At 37.3% G+C, this 25455-nt stretch overlaps 1 protein-coding gene across 1 annotated transcript in view; it reads right to left on the reverse strand.

The window, feature by feature from the left end:
- The window catches only part of arap2 (ArfGAP with RhoGAP domain, ankyrin repeat and PH domain 2), a 192902-nt gene that overhangs the window by 34589 nt on the left and 132858 nt on the right, over positions 1 to 25455 (reverse strand). Inside the window, 6 exon segments of the mRNA XM_055156121.1 lie at positions 2547 to 2652; positions 3171 to 3383; positions 4186 to 4349; positions 5255 to 5318; positions 16212 to 16410; positions 17774 to 17876. Of these exon segments, the coding sequence (XP_055012096.1) occupies positions 2547 to 2652; positions 3171 to 3383; positions 4186 to 4349; positions 5255 to 5318; positions 16212 to 16410; positions 17774 to 17876 (849 nt within the window).

The raw sequence follows: 25455 nt of genomic DNA on the forward strand, positions 1-25455 counted from the left end.
TTTTAAGTGCAAAAAAGTTGTTTTTTTTCTTATTTTAAGTGTAACAAACTGTATTTTCATATTTTAAGTACAAAAAGTCTTATTCCACTGGCAGATAATTTTACTTGTGAAGTCAAATTTACAAACCAAATCAAATCAAATCAAATCATGATAAAACTTCCTTAATTAAAGTCATCTTAACTTGACTAGATTTTGTTTTTTGCAGTGTAACACTTCAATCCCCAGTCAACAGCTTTCGAAGTTACAATTTCCTGTTTGCAAAATCTACTTGTGAAATGTAATTAAGTTAAATAATAAAACATCTTAAATCAGGATTCTCTTTCAAAGCCATAACAGAAAGGAACAAATTACCAACTTATTTAAAACTAAGCAAAAACTTCAATAAAACATAAGAAAATATGTTTTAACAACGCAGAAGTGATAACAATAAGTGCCAACTAATGTAGGAAAAACAACTTATAACTAACAACAAAATTATATCTGATTAAGGGCAAAGAGAGAGCAGGGCGGGAAGGGGATAAAGATACTTGATTTGATTGTGTCGTATTTGATAGTATTTTTATTCCTATTTGTGTATAGATTGCATAGTTTTATTCTATTCTTGGAGTCTGTGTTTTGCATGAGCTAAACACAGACATGGTCCCTGTAAAATAAACTAAAGTACACCAAAATGGGCCTGAACACCTAAACTCTGCCCACAACCACATTTCAAAGACAGATGTTAAACTGGACAGTACCTGGAGGACTAAAGAAAAGAGTAAAAGGGGCGGGGTCTGAAGCTATAAGGAACACAGTAATTGGTCAAACAGGTCTCCACACTTCAGGCGTTTGAATCAGAAACGCCTGGCTGTAATCAAGGCAGTCATACGTGATGTCACCAACTACTTGAAATTGCCGACACCACTGAATTTAGGCTGAAAAGCTGCATATTTACCTAGTAACTGTAGCCAGTACTATACAAAAACATACATACAGCTTAGTGTTGACAAAAGTGGATTCAGTGTTTAGATCCACTTTAAGGAGAATTTGGGTCAATTTTGGTTGGGCGTCTGTAACCTGTTTGTTTCCGCAGATATGGGATTGCTCTGCCTGAAATGTTTCACAAAGTGACATTCCCTTACATGTATTCAATTACAGGTGTTTTTATAGCTCAAAATATCTCGAAAAACAGGCATTCTGATTACGAGCGGGGTCGCCTCTCCACAGATCTGACCTGTAACTTGATCTGGTTTGGTCTCCGTGGAGATAGAAACGTTTAATACAATACTGAGAAACATTCCAGACAAAGCAATAACAGCTGCATGGAGAAAAGCATTTGACGGACTCACAATCCCATCAAAGAAAAAAAACTCTGGTCCCAATTTAAAAAAGGAGCAGCAGCAGCTCAAGCAAAAAAAAAAAACACACTTGAATCCGTTAGTTGGTTAGAAAATAATTACAGGAACAACAGCAGACTGGTCATTAGCAGAGCAGAGGGGTACCGGGCTAATCTGCAGGTGACAGATACCAGCCCCCAGGACCCTCCATACCTACCACATGTGCGAAACAGCATGCAGCTAAGTGGGACACAACAGGAAAACATGAGATTCCCATTCATGCATGCTTCTGAACACAGCTAGACTATGTACCATGTGGGGATAGCATGGTCAGTTTGGCCAGTGGTCTAATAAAATGTGTTGGTAATTAGTCATACTTGATGAGCTTGGTGTGCTAAGAAGCTACCCTCGCTTGTAGTCATATTGCTATAATTTGCTAATTTAATTAAAGGTTCTATATTACGCAGATTTGATTATTGTGAGTTCTAAGCCATGTTATAATGCTATTACCTCATCAAAAACATACCTGGAGTTGCGCTTTGTTTTATTCACACATGTCTGAGGAATCCTTTATTATAAGTCTCCCTACATCTCCAAAGCTCCAAATGCTCTGTTCCACCTTGTGATGTCATGAAGCGGTAGTTTTCAGGTTAGCAGCTTCCGTTACCTTTAGTTTGGTAGAGATTGGCAATTCCAGGGCTGAAATGATCCAAATGATTCTAGTGGAGATGTATGGACTTTAAAAACACAGTGGAGCACTTCCTGTATTACCACATGAGTATTGTAAGTAGAGCAGCTGTTGAATTAGGTCTTATGCTTCAAAAGTTCATTGCATAACTTTACTGTAAGAGTCTGCCACTTGCTTTTTTCCATAGAGATGTTATTGTTTTTTTCTTGGAATGTTCTACAGCACAGCATTTAATTTAACTATCTCCATGGAGACAATCGGCCACATCACCAGGCCAAGTCACAGGTCAGATCTATGGAGAAGTGGGCATGTTTTTTTTAGTAGTTTTGAGAAAGAAAAAGTCCTTTAATTGAATAAATGCAAGATATATGTGTTTAATGCCATACTGCGGAACATCCTAGGCAAAATAATACATTACCATGGAGACAAGCAGATGGCAGACCCTCCATCAGAAAAGTTTTAAAGACGAACTAGCTAAAAACAGTTATACGAGACGAGACAGTTATAGTTAATTATTTACCTCTTAAAGACACAGTGTTTACCTGTACAGATGCTGCAGGAGAGCTTCAAGCGTTGACCTGTTTATCTTTGGCAGGCTCTCGATCAAAGTGGAGTACTTCTTCACCCTTTGCTTTTCATTAGGCTCGTCTGCAAACATGCACGAAGAGAGAGAAAAAAAAAGCATATTATTTCAGATTAAAAAACGGTTGGAACCAGTGGATAAAAGGGTTGATAAAGGAGATAATATTAAATTAATATTAAATTAATGAATTAAAATATGAATGATAGTATATGTGGCGTTTCTAAACCATTTCTCTGTGTCCTCAGATGTCACAATTTTAAAATAAATTTGGTTTACTGAGAACAATTTGAATGTTAATTTATTCACATTTACAAAAACATTACAAAACCTGTTTGGATTAAACCCAGAAGGGCTCTTTATGATGTGATGTTTATTATGCATGATTGCCAGAATCTGTTGCGATTGTAATGATGTAGTTATAATCACTTTTAAGATAATTATGTAGGTATAGGCAGGTATAAAAAAAGAGTTGATGAAAATATATTTGTAACAAAAAGTGTAACTTTCACCAAACTGAAGAATCTCTAAAGCCTAAATGCTGTAAGCTAAAGTTTGTGTATTGAGATATCACACAGTGACATACCCAGCACAGAGACCCAGTAGGGGTAGAGCTCCTTGGTCAGCAGAGCGTCCTCAGCGTGTGCTAAGAAGCTCTTGAGGGTTTCTGTCACATCTTCCAGCTGGTGCTGCTTCTCTCTCAGTTTCACGTTGCGAGCGTCGCGTGTGAACTGGTCCAGCAGGGCGGCGCTATGGTCGGGGTCGCCTGGACTCTGATAGACCCCCTCCTGACAGAGGCCTGCCTCAGAAGCAACACCAGGTCACAGGAGCACACCCAAAGAGAGTTTGAAAACTTTTCTCTTTACAGCAGGTCTAGTCGTGATGTCTGTGAATGTTCTGACTCATCCTGATAACCGGAGATGAAATGCGGGGCTAAATAAATGGAGCAGTGGCCAGGCTTGTGGCTATTGGAAAGATTTAAATACATTATATAATCTTGTTTGAATCTAAATTGCAGGTGGAATAAAATGTCTGAGCTATGTATATTAACCTTCACTGGCATTTTATACTTTCAGCCTGAAATGACTCTCAGTGGGAAAATCATTTTATGGAAAAACTGCTCTTTTTGCCTTTTGCTTTATGCAATCACCACAGTAAATAGTCTGCCTACAGCTCTGCAATGATGGCCTGTTTATTTGATATGAACCAGAATCCTGCATCTTTCCTCATTTATTCAGGCTTGGAACAGGCACAAAAACTATCAACTATATCAACACGGGCGGGGGGGAAAATTGGATCCTAAACCATTATTCTAAGACATGGAGCTAGCGTAAATCGGCCTGGAAGACCTAACTTTGCTCCCGTCTACCTCACTGCTTCTCCAGAGTTTACCTGCTCCCCAGCCTTCATCATCCTCATCCTCTCATCACCCTCTTCACTCTCCTCAGCCTCACCTCTACCATGTCTACCAAAGCTAACTCATTCAACAAAGCTTGCTTATGCTCTCTCTTTGTGTCTGTCTGAGTCTCTCCAGGTTGAAATGCTTTTTGAAATCCACCAAAAACATGCAAACTCTTCAGTGTTCATGTAACTAGACTGACCATACTGGGTGACAAAAGCGATGCAGCTGTCCACAACAATGGGCACCCCGTTCTTGGTGAGCTGCTGGTCGCCGAGTGCTTTTCCGTCAGTGCCCGCGGCGAGCATGATGGCAGAGTGCCACAGGGCAAAATCTGTCCGGTTGTACCCGTGGATGTAGACGGTTCTGTAAAAGAGACAACACAGGTGATAATTTAATACTGTATTTCTATGGAGACAAGCAAGTGGCGGGCTTTTTTTAGACTGTTTTTAAAGGGTCCATATTGCACTATTTTCTGATCTTTGTTATAATGTTGTTTTGTCATAAAAACAAACCTGGAGTTGTGTTTTGTTTCATTCGCACATTTAACACACAAACCCTGCATATTTAGGTTCTTCTCTCACATAAAAAAACACTCCATAAAGCTTCACTAGAATTATTATAATGGATAAGTTTAGTATTTAGTTTAGTATTTATTTGAAGGGAGAATGTACAGAGATATTACGCTCATAAAAACAGATGTTCTGTACCAGATTAGAAATAAATAGCAAGTTTCCATCTGCAGCCACTGATTTACAGAAATTAATTATACAATGCATTTACAATTTATATCTACATTCAGTCTGTCCACTCTCTGACCCACACACTCTCATACAGCATCATAAAGCATTAGATATTTACAAAACCATGAGTTTCACCTTATAAAATACATAGTAACCTATCATTTCTGCATTTCACTATTTCATCAGACCATAGCGTACAAAAATATAATATACCGGTGTTACATACATTATTATAGAGCCCTGGAATTTCCTCTCTTCTTCTCTTCTGAACAAAAAGTAAAAGGAAAGTGACTGAAAACTACCACTTCATGACATGTCAAGGTGTAATAGAGCATTTTGAGCATGGGAGATATAGACAGACTAATAACGCAGGATTACTCAAACATGTGTGAATGAAACAAAACACACGTACGGGTCTGTTTTTGATGACCTAACAACATTAACATGGCATAAAGCTCACATTTGGCGTAATATAGGACCAGTGTATCCAGAAAGCCTTCAGGTATACCACACTTGTTAATTTCTTACCTGCGACCCTGCACCATGAGGAGCACCTGGATCTTCTCTTCACCTTCTGTGTGAGTGGAGACAGCTGGAGAGAGACAGCAGTGACAGACGTTAGTTTAACCTTGCATTTTAAAACAAATAAGTATACTAAGATAAGAGCATTTATCAGTTCAGTCTACAGATTGTTGAGGATCCAGAGAAACCGATGGCCAATAAGCTCTATTTTTGGGATGATATGTAGGGCTGTAGAGATGATAATTTTCCCCAAACATACTGTATATGAATTGAAATTGCAACCAACATAAACATTGTCTAGACTTTTTACTGCTGTGCATAATTAAACTATAATTAAGAAAGATGGCCTCAATAGAAATTATTTTGAAACACACATAACCCTTTTTTTACTTCTAACCTGTAATAGAGCAGTGTGAACTCATTTTGTGAATGCCATCATTGCACTGAAGTTTTAAAATGAAGCAGCAGTTGGTTGGTCCAGCCAGAACCACACGCTTTGAAAAAAAAACCTTACAAAGACGAGTGGATCTGGAGCTGTATCCTGTCTCTGCATGATTGACAGGTGGATTAACCAGTGAGACGCACTGTCTGTTTACATCAAGAACAAACATGGCAGGGAAAACACAACATAAAGGACTGAGAAACAGCTTTGATTTTTGCAGAATGAACAATTGATGCACCAAACTATTACTTATCCCTGGTAAAATGTTATATATTTTGTTCTGAATGTTACAAGAGTTTGAGGGATGTCTTCTGCATTTGAAAGATGTGATACAAATTAATGGCTGTGGTTGGATTTTCATGCTTCCTTCTGGATTTAAACAAAATGTAGACCAGCAGGGAACTAATGAGCCCAAACCAAATGTAGGCCAAGGCAGGATAAAAAGGATAAAGGTGCACTGTGTAACTTTCCTGTTGGACGGCCTATCAAATGCTTTTGTACTTGGAGATGTTATTGCTTTGTAAAGAATGTTTCACAGTATCATATTAAACCTTTCTATCTTCATGGAGACCAAACCAGACCAAGTTACAGGTCAGATATGTGGAGAGACGACCCCACTCACAGTCAGAATGCCTGTTTTTTGAGCTCTTTTTGAGCAATAAAACCACCAGAAATGTAAGATAGAGTTGTTTAACAGAGGCGGCGCTACCATTAGGCAACATTAGGCAGTCTTCTAGGGCCCCCGAATCTGGAGGGGCCCCCCAACCAATTGCCCTCAGTGCTACTAATGGCCGAGGCCTCAGAGCAGTTTGATTTTCTCTCAGTATGACATTAAATGAGCGTGGTTTACATTTAAACAAGAAAACACCATAAAAATAGTATCTGATTCTCAAATCCATTTTAACTGTCAAATCATCCCTGGACTAGTCAGAATGGACTAGTCAGCTTGACCCTGATTTGAACATAATCATATAAATAAATAAAAATAAAATAAAATAAAATAAAATAAAAATAAAATAAAATAAAATAAAATAAAACAAAACTACTTTCAGTTCTGGTTATCAAAAAAAATAAATAAATAAATAAAAAATAAAAATTAAATAAAAACAAAACAAAACTTCTTTCAGTTCTGGTTATCTAGTAGGCTACCTAAATAAAAAGACAAGTTTCCAATCCACCCTAATTCAAATAGAGATGTGCATGTCTCAAGAACAATGGGGAAAAACAGACAATACACATTTTAAAAATGGCTAACTCCGCTACTGCTGTTTAATGTCATCCTGTGGAACATTCCAGGCAAAGCAATGACATATCTGTAGAAACAAGAAAGTGATGGACCCCCAACAAAAAAGTTACATAATGCACCTTTATAACCAATAGCCATAATGCAAAAAGCGGACTGATATATATAGCTGAACCAGTCTGTCTCCAGTAAAAATAAATAGATCTTATAGGTGCTTGTGCATGACATTTCACTTCTCATAAGAATCATTTGCATTAGAACTCACTTCATAACTTGAATATAGATACATGTATAATATGTCTAGACCCATACACAGACTCCTACAAGCAATCAGCCAAGGGTGCAATATAAATGAAAAGCAAAAGGATCTAATTGCACTTATTTTTATAGTGTTTTATAGCCTGAATTGTAGCTCACGAAATCCAACGTCATTCTTTGTTTTGAAAAATCAATCTTTTAAAATTGATAAAACTACAAAATAAATCACAAAAACAAGAGGCAGGAAACAAAATATCTGACATAAAGAGTGAATGCGCTGATGGTGCTAAAATAAGAGACAGAATGAGTAAAAGGAATTGTGTAGCAGCCACACTCGGATTGTAGCTCACAGAAATCAAAGTCATTGTAAAAATCAATATTTGAAATTGATACAACAAAAAAGTAAAAATGTGTGGGAAGCAAAACAAAATGGCTGATGGAGACTGTTTGTGAATGAGCTGATGTAGGCTAAAATTGGTCAATATTCGCAAAATTTATCTATTCTGTCTATTCTATTTCATATTAAAGATTCATTGTGTAACTTTTCTGGTTTCTGCTTTTCTTAGTGGAGATGTTATCGCTTTGTCTGAAATGTTTCACAGTATGGCATTAAACCTTTCTAATCATCATGGAGACCAAACCAGAACAAGGTATAGGTCAGATCTGTGGAGAAGCAACCCCGTTCACAGTCAGAATTTCTGTTTTTCTAGGTATTTTTGAGCTGTAAAAACACTTTTAAGTTAACAAATGTAAAGTAGAGCTGCTTATTGTCATACTGTGGAACATTCCAGACAAAGCAATGACATATCCATAGAAACAAGCAGGCGAAGGACCCCCAACCAAAAAGTCACATAGTGCACCTTTAATCAAAGATTCCTGAAAATGTCTTATTTAAATCCATTCTGTATTTGTTTAAGTACTTTCTTAAATCTTTTTGTGACAGCATTTGCTAATGTGTGCATTGTGTCGCCATGGTAACTTCTAAACATTATGCTGTAGAGATAGATGTAGAATACCCCCAGCATGATGCCACTGCAATGTATCAATATTCAGAAATAGTATAAACAAAAGGCTTGGATCACATTTTTGTAATGCTTGGTGCTTCGGTTCTCTATTTACTTACTATAAAATATAAATTTAAAAATCCATATAATGTTTAAAGGCCCTGTGTCATACAAAATGGATTTTTGTGAGCTTTTAGCCATTTTATAATTTTACTTCATTAAAAAAACAAAAAAACAAAAACAATAATTAATTTATCTACATCTCCAAAGCTCAAAATACTTTTCGAGTTTGTTGATTCTAGGACTGAAATGATCCAAATGATTCTAGTGAAGGTGTATGGAGTTTAAAAGACAGAGGAGCACTTCTTGTATTACCGCATGACATCACAAGGTGGAACAGAGTGTTTTCTGTTTGTGAGAAGAACAGGGTGTGTGTGTTAAACATGTGTGAATGAAATGAAACACAACTCCAGGTATGTTTGTGATGAGGAAACAACACTATAATATAAATCAGAAAATAGCGTAGTGTGGGCCCTTTAATGCTCAGATGTTCAGTGAAATAAGCCTGTTTCAATTTATACTCGAGTAACACCACAAACTGTTAAACGTAGATACACATGATTGGCACAGTTGCGTGGACTATAGTTACACACCGAGCTAAGCAACAATATAATCCCTACAGTGGCTTCTCACAGATTTCTTTTTATATTTTTAGTTTTGGCAGAATTTCAAGGGCTTAGAGAGCGTTTTTAATTCTGATCCAAACTACAAGAGAAATGAGAACAAAACTTTGTGATTGATATGGACTTCAGAGCACATTATTAAGAGTGTTATCAGGTAAATGCAAAAACACTTGTCACAGCTGTTTGAACAAATACAGAAATCCTCTTTTATCCGGCTAACAGCGCACTGCGGGGTATTTGAGTTACTTAACAAGTTTGAGTGATAAGAATACATCTGCAGCTCAGTACTTTTATATAATTTGTACAGACCATTTCAGATATTTCCTGTGTTAGGTTGTATTGACAGAAAGTACAAAGTAGTAGAACCAAGTATTATGCTATTTTCTGATCTATGTTATAAAGTTGTTTCCTCATCAAAGACACACATTTAGGCTGAGTCAAGCTCAAGCAAAAGAAGTGCTCCACTGCATTTTTAAACTCCATACACCTTCACTAGAATCATTTGGGTGATTTCAGTCTGGGAATTGCCAATCTCCACTGAACTAAAAGGTATAAGACGTAGTTGTTGAACTAACAATAAAGTATTACTCAAATGTGTGAATGAAACAAAACACTATTCCAGGTATGTTTTTGAGAAGGTGACAATATTCTAACATGCTGTTTTGTGGTCCATAAACTTAATTAGAAACATTTTGTAAATTATCAGAGCTGCGAATCAAACATTCACAACGTCAGATCCCTGTGAATGCATGCTGTGACCTGACCCCTGGGCCATCCTGCAAAACAGATTTCGTATTTGTTCTCTTACTGTGTACCAGTTTACGACCCCACTAAAATATCCCCATAGCACTGTACGGAGCAGCTGCAAAATTGCTCCCATGTTTAAAAATGCTTCGACGTCACACTGAATGTCCAAGTGGGAGTTTATAGAAAATCAAGACGCAGTGAGACATCATTTATTTATCGTGTATTGTTGCCGAACAGCGCCGTACAGAACTGGCGATAAAGGCTTTGATTAAGCCTGATGCTCTACCTACCGTGATAATCCCCTATAGTGGGTTTGCTAAGATGATTGAGGTGATTGTAAATGTGCAGCCCGGGGTTGTGAGGCTGGGGAACTGTCTGTAGAGCGCTTTTATGTTTGGAGCATGCATCGATTTTAACCGAGCTGTTTATTTAATCCGTGAGTTGTGAACAGCAGAGTTTACCATAGATGGAGCTATAGGGCTGAGAATTGCAGTGTCCCTCATGATTTCATATGGAACTCGATACTTGGTACATGGCTCACAATTTGATATTATAGTTTATATACTGATACATTACTGTTTTTTAAGAACCAAATACATTTTAGCAAGTGTTTCTTTGTTAAATCACTACTTTTGCTTCAGTTACAGGTGCACTGTGTAAGTTTTCAGTTGAGCGTCCGTCAACTGCTTGTTTCTATGGATATGTCATTGCTCTGCTTAGAATGTTCCACAATATGACATTAAACAGATCTACATTACATTTATTCAATTACAGGTGGTTTTATAGCTCAAAAATACCTAGAAAAACAGACATTCTGCTTGTGAGCAGACTGTGAACAGACCTGACCTTTGACAAAGCATTAATGTCTCGATTAAGAAAAGCATTTGCTGGACACTCCACCAGAGAAATTAAACAATGCACTTTAAATATGAAATAATTTATTATACTATGATGTATTTTAATCATCAAAACAGTGAACATGTCAAGTGTCTAGTGTCCTTCCACTAAATAAGCAGCAAAACTGTCATGCCATCACAAAAATAACTGCTTAAAGATAACAAAAAATACTCTTGGTGATATATCGATACAGAAGCCCATGACAGAGATACTGTATAATCAAATTTAGTATCACAGTATATATTGATATTTGTTTTGAACATGCCTTGATGGATTTATAACAAGATTTGGATAAGACACTCACTCCTCTGTCCTGAAGTGAGTTTGGTTAGTACTCCATTCATACTTTGCAGTGGAATATTCAGTAGTTACCATGATGGCATAATGCACACATTAGAAAAACCCTGTCAAAAAGATTGAAGATAGTCTTAAAAACTCAAGAAAAAATACAAAAAAAAACATGTGTTGTAGTTCCAGCTAAATCAATTCTTTCTGGTCAGATAAATTGATTAAAGTCTAACAGAGCTTCAGACAGAGCAGAGCCTACAGTTAGCATCACACCCCCAGGGATTGTTTTTGAGCACGGGCCATTGAAACCAATACAACACTATCATCTGGTTCATCTTCCAGATCTGATATAGAGTTCCAGGCTCCCAGTCCCCAAACACAACAGCTCCACTGCTATGACAGATATATTTGGAATAAGAATGACCCCAGCCGCTGCAGTTCTCCTCCCGGCCCCAGGTGAGGAGAGGGGGCGCCACAGACACCATTTGATCCACGCAGAGCTGTAAATGGATTAAAAAGATCCATCGATTTAACCCCGGCGTGTTTGTGCGTCACACTGAGCAGTCGATTCAAATGTCCTAAAATGTCTCATATCAGGCTCAGGCTGTGAACTCAGGAGTCTGGCACTTTCTGGTCACACTTAAGCTTTTCTTCAAACATCTCCTGGGCGCATGAAAAGTGCAGGAGAAAAGTGCTACAGTCACATCATTTAGTACGATACAGAAATAGACTAGAACTAGACATGTTAAAAATGTTAGCGTTTGCAAACAATGTTATGCTTTACAAATGGGGCTTTTACAATCACAGCAATAAAACAAGATCGGATTACATTTTTAAAGATGCTCTGTGTAACTTTTATATCTAGAGACAAGCAGGGGCAGACACTGCACTCACACTGACTGCACTTTTTCATATTTGAGAACTACAACAGCCAGTTCTTGAAACCACATAATATCAAGAGTAACTGGTCTCTTAAACATATACTACTACATTGATAAAATGTTTTACAATTATATGTATATTGCATTTTAAATGGGTACAGTTAGTAAAAGTACTAGATAATACTAGGGATGCACTAATCAGATACTGGCATCAGATATCAGTGCTGATACTAAGAAAAAAAAATAAAAAAAATTGTTGGATCAGATATTGACTTCCAAATATCGATTCAGCTAATATCCTCTTTGGACTGATAAATTGAGCCTATTTACACCAGGGATCATCAAGTAAAGGCTCGTGGGCTGACTCCAGCCCGCCATGCCCCTTTGACTGACCACCCAGCACCTCTGTCCCCACCATGTGAACTGGCCCTATGAGGCAATCTTCAAAAGTTGTCATGTTTATTTTTTATTTTATTTATTTTTTTATTACTTTTTGGGAAATAATAACATGTTGGCATCTTGAATTTAGTTGATTTTTCAATAAAAAAAAGTTTAATACTTAATATTTATTAAGGATTTATATTCATATTTAAATAATTAGATGACATATTTACATTTGCCTCTGAATTTGCTGCAGAATTTTCGTCACCTGATAAGCTCAAGATCAAACAGTGACAGTCAACGCAAAATGGCTCATGTTAAAGTACAAACAGTTGACAGAGAGTGCCAAGTTTTCAAAGAACAGTGGAAAAATGATTATTTTTTTGTTTATTGGAAGTTTGTCTGATATGTAAAGAAAGTGCGGCGGTTTTTAAAGAATATAATGTGCGTCATCAGGGTCATACTATTCTATTATACGGCCTACCCGACCAAAAGTTTGGTGACCCCTGATATAGACTATTTAGTAGCCGTAGCTGACCCAGAAAGACTCATAATGTTTGAATTTTAATGATACAAAGTTGTTCTGTAGTTACTTGAGGGATAAAGAACAACTACACACATAAAACATCTGGATCAGTTTTGTCTTATTTAATTTTTGTTTAAAGCAAATAAATGTTTTCAATCTCTGCACTGTTATTGGTTGGTATCGGATATCAACATACACTTAAAGCCATAGAGTCAGAATTGGTATGGGAACTAATACAATGCCAACACTCTTATAAACTGCTTGGCTATTATTGCCAAGTTAGTAAGTAAATAATAATACAGTTACTGTCACAGCACAGGGACAATGATACATAAATAGCACAAAAATTTCCTAGTATCTAAAACAAAGTAGACCCCAGTCTGTGTTAGGTGGGCACATAATGTTCTCAACGCAGTCTTAAGTAGCTGGCACACATGGGCAGTGGGCATTAGAAACAGCTCCTGCCAAAGCTCCACCATCTTGTAAATATTAGAACATGCGCAGGATGTGCTGAATGCAAACGTTGGTGGCAGTTACTGGCAAAACAAACGGGTAAAGAATTGACTCCAGCTGGCCATGGCGTTCAATTAAATTGGATTGTAATGAAATAGTTTTGATAAAGAAGTTGCCTTGTTCTTGACCACGGACTCTGCTTACAAACAGTCTATATGAGCCACCCACACGTGTTCTACAGAGCTGTGGGAAGATGTCTGGAGAATAGACTGTAAGGGGGTTTCACACGCTTTGCTGCTAATTTGCTTTAAAGGGGCAATGTTACACAAAACTGGCTTTTGTGAAATTTAAGTCGTGTTATAATGTTGTTACTGTCTCGAAAACATACCTGGGGTTGTGTTTTGTTTTATTCACACATATTTTTCACACATGTAATTCTGTATTATTAGTCTGTCTGCATCTCCACATCTCAATATGCTCTGTTCCACCTTGTGATGTCATGTAATGATGTAGTTTTCAAGTTAACACCTACCTTTTATCTTTAGTTCAGTAGAGATTGGCTATTACAGGGCTGAAATGATCCAACTGATTCTAGAGAAGGTGTACAGAGTTTAAAAACACAGTGGAGGATTTCCTATATTACCACATGACATCACTAGGAGGTAGAGATCGACAGCTCTGCATTTTTTCACGGCTGATCCCAATTGTTTAGGATCCAGAGGAACCAATAACCAAAGACCTTTGTCGATATGTAGAGTCAATTCAGGTAATTTTTCATTAAATTATCAAATTAAAAATGTATACAAGCTCACCCACAACCTTCTTCTTGTTTGTGATGAGGAAACAACATTATCACATAGATCAGAAATAGGGTAATATTTGCCCTTTAAAATACCAGCAACTCATATATGGCCCATGACTGGCAGAGGTAAGTAAAGCAGCCTTAAAATGCCCTTCTACTTTGCTGTTTGCTATTCACTGCATATGAAATCAATTGACTGATTTGTGATTATTATTTTTTTCTATACAGGCAATTAGAGTTTAAAAATATTTGATTAAAACGTGGCATTGGTATAATCTTACCCATTTGTTCTATTTCAGCAAATTTGAAGTTACATAGCACACCTTTAACCAAGACATTAGGAGCATATTTTTAATGGACTGTAAAACTGAGAGATACAAAATAATAAAACGTAAAAAAAAAAAAAAAAAATTAGATACTATTAAGTTTTGTAGAATAAAGTAAGTGTCTGCCTTTCCCTTATTTAAGATATATATTAAAGTAGAACAGCGTACTCCCTGTTCTTGTGAATCAGCCCCTAAACCACCTCTCCTGTAACTCCTCCATCCTTCGTTTCCATCCAAAGTTCCAGACAAGTGCTTCGGCCAATTAGACGAGAGATCCAACAGAAACATGTAATGATGTGAGGAGCTGGGATGTCCTCTGACACTGATCGTTAGCATGCACCGTTTGACATCATTAAGCACTTATGAATGCCACTGGTAGGAGGCTTTTATGGATAGGTAGTTTTTTGGAAATTGGAAGAAAGAAAGAAAAAATAAAAAAAAAACACGAAAAGCTGTAAGATCTTTGCAATTCCTCACAGTGTTAACGCAAGTAACCATAAATGCGTATACTGGGTTTGTACCGGGGGATGTATTACCTATTTAAAGCTCCACTGAAGCCACTTAACACAGGCAAGCCGATTCATCAAATAAAATGTTTTCAAAATGGGGTTATTTTCTGCATATTTTCTTGTAAGGAGTCCAAGTAGATTACCTTAACCAGCGTTTAATAAAGTGGCGTATTAAGGTGCACGGTGCAATATGGAAGTCACACTCAAGTGTTGGCTTCATAATATGGCTATAAAGGCTGTATTGTATTGTAGGGCTCTGTTCTGCTCAAATCAACCTAATTAGAAATTATTTTTATTGTCTGTGAACCAGGAAGTAACAATGATATGCTGTTAGCCAGTTGTTGTTAGCAGTGGCATGACTGCAAAACTCTGCTCTGGCCTTTGAAAGTTGTGAAAATTGCCTATAAACTTGTCACAGTGACAAATCCATTACAGTATTACACTATTACAGTATTACACTATTTTCTGATCTATATTATAATGTTGTTTCCTCATCAAAACATGCCTGGAGTTGTGTTTTGTTTCACACATGTTTAACACACAGTTCTTTTCTCAGAACAGAAAATGCATGCGGTAACATAGGAAGAGCTAACTTCATGAAATGGTTCCACTGTATTTTTAAATTTGGAACATTTGGAACAGAGCTAGAATTGCTGATCTCTACTCAACTAAAGGTAAAAGGGAGCTGATAACTTGAAAAGGACTTCTTCATGACACCACAAGTTGGAACAGAGCATTTTGAGCTTTGGAATAAAGGTCTGCACAGGACAGAATTTTCAGTCCCATTCCCACCCACACCTGCAATGTGCAGTCCCGCTCTCGCCTGCTCAGAATTGTAATTTTCATTCCTGCTCCCGCCTGCATCTAGGATATTTTGTCCCGCTACGTCCGCAAATCGTGCAAAGTCGGGGTGTTCGCTTTTTTAAGCTCTATCAAACATGAAGAAGCGGAAAGGAATTGTCTAAAATGTGGGCGAGATTAGACCAGGTCAGCAAATTTTGACTGCTTAAAATGTTTTTATTAATGTGAAATAATATATCCACCAGAAATTATGTATGATAGGCATATATTAATCAATTGTATATTTTACTTCACATTCATATTTAGTTTGTAGGACTGCAGTTTATCATCCCACCCGCCCACTCCCGCATTGTGCAGTCTCGATCCTGCCCGCTCCCGCACTGAGCTTTCGGGTGCAGGGCTCTACTTTGGAGATGTAGACAGACTAATAATAAAGGATTACTCAAACGTGTGTGAATGAAACAACGTTCCAGCATAAAAGCTCACATGAGTCAATTTGGTGTAATAAAGATACATACATATCAACCCCCAAAGAGTTGCCCCTGGCCTAGATGAGCATCATTTGACTAGAGCTGAACACTCTGGGTGACGCCACACTCCCTTAATACACGTCTTTACATACTCTATCTATAACAATATCATCAATAAATATCTTTATCATATATCACTGTAGTGACGTGGTAAAATGGCTTTAACGATACAGTGGTGGTGCAGGTTCTTACTAAGTTCCTGGAGTTGTTTGAGCTGCAGTACATCTTCCTCTTCCTCCTCTCCTGCAGGACAGAAGCGCAGATTGGATCCCTCCAGCACAAACCAGCCCAGTCTCCAGTGGTAGAGGTCATGACCTTCTTTAAAGTACAGCCGTCCAATCAGCTCGCTCTCCTTCTGTATCATGCTTTCCACTTTGAATGGCACAAAGCCCTGCAAAACCAAGATGGCAAAATTAAAGGTACATTGTGTAGCTTTTCTGATGGATAGTCTGTCAAATGTTTTTCTCCGTGGAGTTGTCATTGCTCTGCCTGAAAACAGCTCTACCTTCTTAAATTAAAGGCAGTTTTATAGCTAGAAAAACATATATTCTATTTGTGAGCGGGATTGCCTCTCCACAGACCTGATGTATAACTTGCTCTGATTTGGTCTCCATGAAGATAGAATAGTTTAAACATTTCAGACAGCTGAATCACACCTTCATGGAGAAAAGCAGATGGCAGACCCTCCACCAGAAACCTTTAAATATTATACTTTATATATGTACTTAATATACAGTATATGCATTTATATTATTAGCGGCAATGCATCCTGATTTTACTTTTTATGACTTAGTGGAGCAACCTGCAACTTTTCTGGAGGGTCTGCTAGAAGCGATTGCTTAGCTTGGAATATTCCATAGTAAGGCTTTAAACTAAGCTATATCCATGGAGACAAGTCACCAACCCAAGTTAAAGGTTAAATCTGTAGAAATGCAACTCTGCTCATCATAAGAATGCCTGTTTTCCAAGGTATGTTTTGGATACAAGAACAACTGTAATATCTAAATTTTGTTGAATGCCATACTGTGGAACATTACAAAAAGCAATAAGAGTGATTCCCATAAATAGAGGAGACTAAAATTCTACTCCACAGACTAAACTTTGTTCCCCATTGTCTTATCATAACAGTAATCAGTAATCCAAAATATCAAGCAATGTATTTTAATTTTTTTTTTTATTATTATTGTTATTATTATTTGTGAAGAAACAGACATGACACAAAGGTAAAAACAGATATCTTTCGAGCACGCATGCCTGGACAACAGACTCAAAGAAAATACAACTTTAAGCAACTTACGATCACGAAAAAAACATTACACAAAAGTTCAAGTCAAGTCAATTTCACGTAATACATTTTCTTTAACAGTTTCAACTTGAACTTTTTAGATTTTGTGAGCAGCTGCTGAGTGTTGGGTCAAGTTTGGTCAAGTTCCAGTGTCCAATTTTACAGTGTCCAGCTATTGTTTTGTGTTCCAAGGCTCTATAGACTGAGGTGTGGGAGGCTTTCGGTACAGATGGGAAGGCATATGGACGAATACAACAATAACTCCCACAATCTGTGACATGGTTGGCTGGGACTGAAGAAGTATAGAGGAAATAGTGGCGAGATTTAATGGAGTGTGCTATTATAAGGTTGTCAAAGGGTTCAGAGATAGAACATAACAAGAGGATGTACTGTACAATGTGCACTACATTCACCGCAGTTGTAAATAATAATAATAATAATAATAATAATAATGATAAAGTTGTGTAACCTTGGTCAGAGCCTTGGTCCAGTCACGTTGAGTTTCTTGAGTTTCGGCACCAAAAATCACAACTCGCTCAGTTTTCAAATACAGCTCCACAGTGAACACAGCCCTGCAAAAAGAATACAGAAAATACTTAGAAAAGAACACTACACTACTTACTATTCCATGTTTAATGCATAGATAGTAGGGATGTAACAATATCCAAATCTCTCGGTACAATATTATCACGATATGCATCTCACAATACACAATATACAATGCAATATTTACACTTTTTGGCTTTCAAACAACAAGACAAAATTTTGGTGTGAATTATTACTTGTCTTAATCCCAAGAATTCAAGTAAAACATATTACTTTCTTTGGTCTGCACTGAAATGAGTCATGGGATTTGTAGTCCCCAATGTATATAAGCTGTTGTTACTATAAAACAATGCATTTAAGCAAACAAACTTGTGATTTGATATATTGTGACAGCCCATGACATTATTGTAAGACTTTTGACCATAATATCACAATATTTCATTTATTGTTAAATCCCTAATAGATAGGCTTGTCACGATGACAAATTTTTACGCATGATATACAGATATTGCGATAAACGATAATATTGAAACTATTTTATACCACTCATAGAATTAAATTTAAGAAATATAATCCCAATAAAAAATATTTTAAAACAGACGGTATCAACAACAAAATCATCAATCAGCATCGGACAAACATAAACTCATTTGCCACTGATTTACGCTAGGGATAATAATTCCCACCCTGATGCCCAAAACTATTTTTATTTACTGTTTGTGTATTCAAGAGGTCCCAGTGAGAGGCATTTCCTCTGCCAAAGAAAACTGGCTGTATTAGTTGGAAAGAGTTTTTAGCAACACTTTTACATATTACAAAAAAAAAACAAAAAAAAAACAATAATGTGTACTTAAATTTAAGCTAACACTGCTTAAGTAACTTTCTGGAGGTGACACGTCATCTGAAACTGTCATCTGTAAACCGTACTTCAGAGCTTTCTCCAAGGAGAACATTAGAGAATAGGGAATAGTCAGGTTTGTGGAGATACAAGCCCACTTACAGTAAAGACGTTTTTCCTTTGTTTTTCAGTGCAATAAAAACAACATACAAGTAATTTTTGTTAACAATTGCTTAAAAAAATGATTAGTTTAAATATATGCACTTTCTTTGTCCATTCATTCAATCTGTAACTCTACTGAAAACTTTACAACGTACACACACAAATCACAAAATTCCTGCTGTCAGAAGCAAAAAGGGCGCTATTAATCCTTGTTGGTCTTTGGACTTGTCTAATCTTCATCCCCTCCTCTCCCTCTCTTTCTCTCTCTCCCTTTCTCAGCCAGCACAGGGGTCACGGTATCACTATCTTAATGGCTAACCCACTCCGCAGATCGGGGCCCCCTTCTCTGGCTCTTTGCAGTGAAGGAGTGGGCTCTAAACGCTGCCCGGACGGGAGTTTAGGGCTGGGATTCGGTGGGGTCAGAGTGAGCGGCGGTCTTCTCCGTGTCAGGGGAATGATGTGGATGTTTGTGTGCCCTGGCCTGACCCCGGGCGCGCTCACTTCCCCCTCCGGGCTCCTGACGGCAGGTGCGCTGTGCTTGTTAGAGGGGCTCCGCTGGGAGACGAGCTCCAGCAGGTTATGGGGAGGGGAGCAAGTGAAGCTATGGAAAAGGACAACAGATGCATTATGGGAGGCCTAATGGGGAGGGACTGTACTGGCAGAGAGCGGTGTAGGAGATGCCAAAATAATGACCAAAAAAATATACTGTTTCCAACAAACCTCCACAAACATACTGGGACCATATTATGATGCTACAGGGAAGAGAACAGAGATAGACACATGCATTGGTTTGCTCATATATCAGGCAGGTATTTGCATTTTTGTGTATCTGTGTATGTTGTCAGGGCTGACCACTGTTATTAATATATGCAGCTGATGTCATCAACATTCCCTGGGGATGTGAAGCTAAGTACTCTGTCAGAAGCTCTGTTACTCAAGTTAGACTTTAATCTGAGCTTTGTTTTAACACAATTTGAATTTAGGGATGTAACAATAACCGAAATATCATAATATCGTATAGTCAAAGTTCTCACAATAATATCGTGGACCATCACAATATATTGAATTACAAGTCATTTTGCTTAAATTAAGAGTTATGGTGCAGCAAGAGCTAAAAGACAGAGGGAACTACATAGACCATGATCCTTTGCTCCATTTCAGTGTAGAAGAAATAACAGTTCTGACACTTTTAAGTCTTAGTTCTTTGGGTTAAGTCTTGTCAAGTCATTTTAAGAGGAAAAAGTAGCATATTAACAATTTGTTTGCCTCCACAAAATATTGCAATAAATATTGTTCCCTGAGATGATTATCCTGAAAATATTGTACCAAGAGATTTGGATATTGTTACATTCTTGATTGTGAGCTTTCCCACCACCACAGTAGGTTTGCTAAGTTGTGCTGTTAAACAAGACCCTCTCAAATAACATTAGTCACTCACCATATTACACTATTTTCTGATCTATGTTATAATTATTGTTAACAAAAATATACCTTGAGTTGTGTTTTGTTTAATTCACTCAAGTTTAACTCACAAACCCTGCCTATTTAGAGTTCTTCTTTCAAAAGGAAAGCACTCAAAAGCACATAAAAACCTTGTGATGTCATGTGGTGATACATGCCGCTTCACTGGAATCATTTAGATAACAAAAGGTAAAAGGTAGCCGTTTAATTTGAAAACTACCACTTCATGAAATTAAAACGGGGAGCAGAGCATTTTGAGCTTTGGCGATGTATACAGACTAATAATAATTAAAGCTCACGAGTCAATTTAACGTAATATAGGACCTTTAAAAAACAGGAAATAGGCTCAAGAGTACAAGTAATCCAACCAGTAGGGGTGTGCAAAAATATTGAAAAATCGATATATCATATTGTTTAATGTGATGATACAGTATCGATATTGTGGGCTGCTGTATCAATAAATCGCTAAGAGTATTTTTAGGTATATTTTACTAAATAATTTTGTGTGAGAGCTACAATTGTGTTGACATTTTCACTGTTTTGAGTGAAATGGGACTTTTTCATCTTAACTTTGCACAGACTTAGTGGAATTAGTATCACAGCCATGATTTAGCCTTTGTTTTTCACTGAACTGTATCGAATCGATTTGAAGTATATCGTACCAAATCGTATAGAATCGAAAGGGCACTATATCGAAAAAGAGCATCGTATCCTGGCCTACGTATCAAGGTATGTATCGTGCCGTCAACTTCTTAATAATACCCAGCCCTACCAACCAGACACCAGTAGAACATGCAAACTCCACACAGTCTGAGTATCTCCAAGGAGTCGAACTCGCAACCATCTGCAGTGAAGCGAAGTGCTGCCGTGCCACCTGTTTTTAATTTATCATAGCTATCAAAATCATCAAGATGTTTTGGATTTTAAAAATGGCCATCAACCATAAAAATAAATAAATAAAAACCATATTAATGAATCTAGTATAGGATTTTAGATGGAAGCAGTAGCCAGTTGATCTCGCCTCATTACTGACACTTCTTTTGAATTCCTAAAGAAACTAAATATGGAGCTTATTGACTAGGCTTTTATTAACAGATTGTAATTAAGAAGAAGCCATATTGCTAAGTTCCAGGTTAGGAATTTTGAACCCAATCTTTAACAGTACAGTAGATGTTGTAAGCCAAATGAGCATATTGCCTCTTCATATGATTCAATAAACTTAATTAAATTAGTGTGTGAAAGCCAACAAAACACAATGCATAATAAAAGCGTTCATAAAAAGTGATTTTGTTCATTTTGATTGATTTCCTGAGGTGCTTCGTGCATAAAACCGTTATTGTTTGATAAAGATGAATAAAGCTGAAACCCACAGGACTTTGTTATTTCTTAGAGTTTGGCTTACTTGTGATGTATTGCTGCTTTGCAGGGACATCGTGCTGGGAATGATCTACATGTGTCTGTAATCGTGGAATGTTTAGGAGTTACCATATTGACACAATGAGCAAACAATGTCAAAAAAGGTTTAAGACTGGTTTAAGCACATTTTCAAGAGTCTGTGATCAATACAAGCAATCGTGGTCCTGTTTAGGAGTTTGATTTCAGCAAAATGGTGAGTGGAAGTAACTGAAAAACTGCTACTTACATTAGTTTGTATAGGCTGTGCACATAAATTGACATAGGTGACCTCTTCCATTTCCTCTTCCAATTAGGAAATGAGCATGGGGGTGTTCCCAGCGATATCGACACCAATTGACTTTACACTGAAAAACGTCACCCTTCTACTGCTACAATGAGCCTCGTCTTTTAATGTGATGATACAGTATCGATATCGTGGGTTGCTGTATTGATTTATCGACAATAGTATTTTTTTGGTATATTTTATTAAATTATTTTGTTCCAGTGCTACAGTTTTGTTTGCTTTGCTTTGGTTGCTTGTTTGGAGGAAGGAAACTTTTTCCAATGCAACACATTTCACATTTTCACAGTTTTGAAGATTAAAATGGGTGTGTTTTAGGGGTGTAATGATATCCAAGCCTCACGATACGATATGGTACGATATTTATTGTGATATTGTGGGAAGCTCATGATATGGTGGGGAGGCTTACGATTAGGAATGTAACAATATCCAAATCTCTCAGTACGATATTTTCTCAATATACATCTCACAGTACAATATTTATTGTGATATTTTATGGAAGCTAACAAAACTGTTAATATGCCACTTTTTCCTTTTAAAATACCTTGACAAGAATTGCTAAGTACTATTGCTTGTAGTCTACACTGAAATGAAGCAAACGATCATGGTCTATGTAGTTTCCTCTGTCTTTTCTTTAGCTATTGCTGCACCATAACAATTTAAGCAAAGTGACTTGTAATTCGGCATATTGTGATGGCCCATGATATAATTGACGATACGATATCACAATATTTCGGTTATTGTTACATCCCTAGTGTGTTTGATATTAACTTTGCACAAGAAGTGGTTTAACAAAGACTTTTAGTATCACAGCCATGAGTTAGGCTTTATTTTTTACTGGGCCATATTGAGTCGATTTGAAATATATTGTATTGAATCATACTGAATCAAAAGCTCACTGTATCGTATCGTGGCCTATGTATCGAGATATGTACCGCATCAGCAACTTCTTAATGATACCCAGCCCTACTGCTCTCGTGTTTTTGTTTTGCTTTTGTCCATAAATAAATTCCTATACCTAATATGAACCTCGGCTCCAAATTTACTCTTGTAACTGCCAGCCTCGTGAGCTTCATTTAGTTGGAACCAAACATCACACTTCCACTTCTTTTACAGTCTGTGCTTGCACCTGTCATTTCACGTGTGAGAGACTTGTTTAACAGCTCAACTGTTGTAGTTCCAGCTAAGTCATTTCTTTCTGGTCAGATTGTGTTAAAATAAAGCACAAAGTAAAGCCTAACAAAGCCTCAGACAGAGCAGAGCCTTCAGTTAGTATGACACCCCCAGAGAATGCTGCGAAGTAGTAGTAGGTTTTTATATGTCTGGCCAGTTCCTTTACATAAAACCCAGAATTGTTGCTTGTGTAGTAGGTTTTAGAATTGACAAAAAAAAAAAAAAAATAAAAAAATAAATGTATGACCTCTGAAATGTACAAAGATATGAAAGAAAGACTGCATGGATAAATAATTCACTTTTCTATCAGAAGGTAATGGCATATCCGTGGAAAAAATGAACTAGAATTTCCATTTTGGCAGCTGTCTGAGAATAGGTCATTGCGATTTCAAGTGCAATGCTGCAATACCAAAAAAGTCAACGAAAGCTACATTTCAAAGCTTTTAACTTGATATTGAAGGTCAAAATTTAGCACAAAATGTTCTTGTTAACCAGGCAGATGACTGGGGGAGGAAAAAAAAACGAAAAACTTATCATCGCCCAACATTCTCCCTCCTGCATTAATACCTTTAGCGGGGCTTTTCTGTAATATTCACACAACTTCATGATGTGTTCAGGGACGCGCTGTAATTCACGGTGTCCTCTTGCTACGCTCAAATTACCCAAATGTTGCGTTTAATGGAAGTGGCACCTACAACCTCCTGGAGCTCACGATAGGCTGATGGTATAACTGCGCCATCTGCATACGTTAATATGTATGAGGAAGTCCAAAGGTGAGGTGAGCCCGCTCCCTCCGCGTGCACAGAGGCATGCTGGGAAGTTTCGGCTCAGAGTTTAATCTACTGAAACATACGCCATTATGGAGGCAAAGTATTACACATAGAAATAATAGGCTTTCACTGTGACCTATAAGTCCATGCATAACAGAAATGGCTGCTTTGTAAGGCTAAAAGAAATTATCGTTTGGATTATTCAGCTCATCATAGTGGCAAAAAGAGGCTATATTTGACAGTTCTTTTGCACTTGTGAACCTAAAATCTTTAATGTAGCCACTGTGTAACTGAACAAAAGGATTTAAAGCAAGACTAGCCATAAAAATGTATATCAGTGGACTGAAATTTCAAAGTTAAAAAATGAATTAAAAAACTGTAAAAAAAAAAAAAAGTACGTGCCCAGATTTTGATCACTGTTCACATTTTTTGCACTCCAGGGCAGCACAATTAGTCAAATTTTAATTATGTTCTCAGTTTTGAGTGATGTGGACGCTCATTCTACACCTGAAAAACTTTGCCTTTGCCTTGAATGTTTCGCAGTATGGCATTAAACTTGTCTATCTCCATGGAGACAAGAAATGGCACCACCAGGTCAAGTTTCAAGTGAAATCTGTCGAGATATGACCCTGCTCACATAAGAATGCAAATTTTGTATGGCATTAACTAGCCAGGCTGGTGCCACCTAGTGCCTCCACTCAATTTCATTTCTCTCCAGCAACTAGGTCAGGAATCAGAACACACGGTTCGCAAAGAAGTGCGAGTTCAGGCACTAGCCAAGAGCGAAGAGCGACTACATTCTGTGTTGGCAACAATTCCCAAGATCGAGGATTTAAAACTGGAACAAGAGAATGTTTTGTCAATTTTATCAAGAGGAAAGATGTTATTGCCCTACTTCCTACAGGATTTGGGAAAAGCTTAATATACCAGTTAGCCTCGTTACCAGCGCATTACATACATCATGACCAAATAGCAGCGATTGGTTCAATTAAAAAAGTACTCGCCTACCGTGGAGGGAACGAATTCTAACACTGCAAGGTCAGACGGTTTCTAAGAAGTGAAACTCGCTGATCAATCAGGCTAGGCATTAACGCCATCTGTCTTGCATTGATTTAATTATCAGTGTTTTATTGCTTAGAAATACCTTGAAAAGCCTGCAATTGAACGTTGTGTGGACTTGCCTCTCCACAGATCTGAACTGTAACTTGGCTTGATGGTGCTTGTATTTATGGAGCTAGATGCGTGTAATGTCATATTGTGGAACATCTAAATGAAGACAAGCTAATGGGGGACCCTCCAACAAAAATGTAACACAGTGCACATTTAACTTTGATAGTTCATAAATGCTAGTTAGAAATATGCAATATATTTCAATTATGGCTCAAACATTTAGAGAAGGCATAAAAACGAGGCCATGCACTTTGTATGACTAAAGAAATGATCATTATGACCTGCCATGGTGGTTCATTTCATAATAAAGGTTGCACTTAGCACTGACCAGATGT

The sequence above is a fragment of the Boleophthalmus pectinirostris genome, unplaced genomic scaffold, assembly GCF_026225935.1.
Source record: "Boleophthalmus pectinirostris isolate CB_2022bp ecotype Guang Dong unplaced genomic scaffold, ASM2622593v1 HiC_scaffold_20, whole genome shotgun sequence".
NCBI lineage: Eukaryota > Metazoa > Chordata > Actinopteri > Gobiiformes > Gobiidae > Boleophthalmus > Boleophthalmus pectinirostris.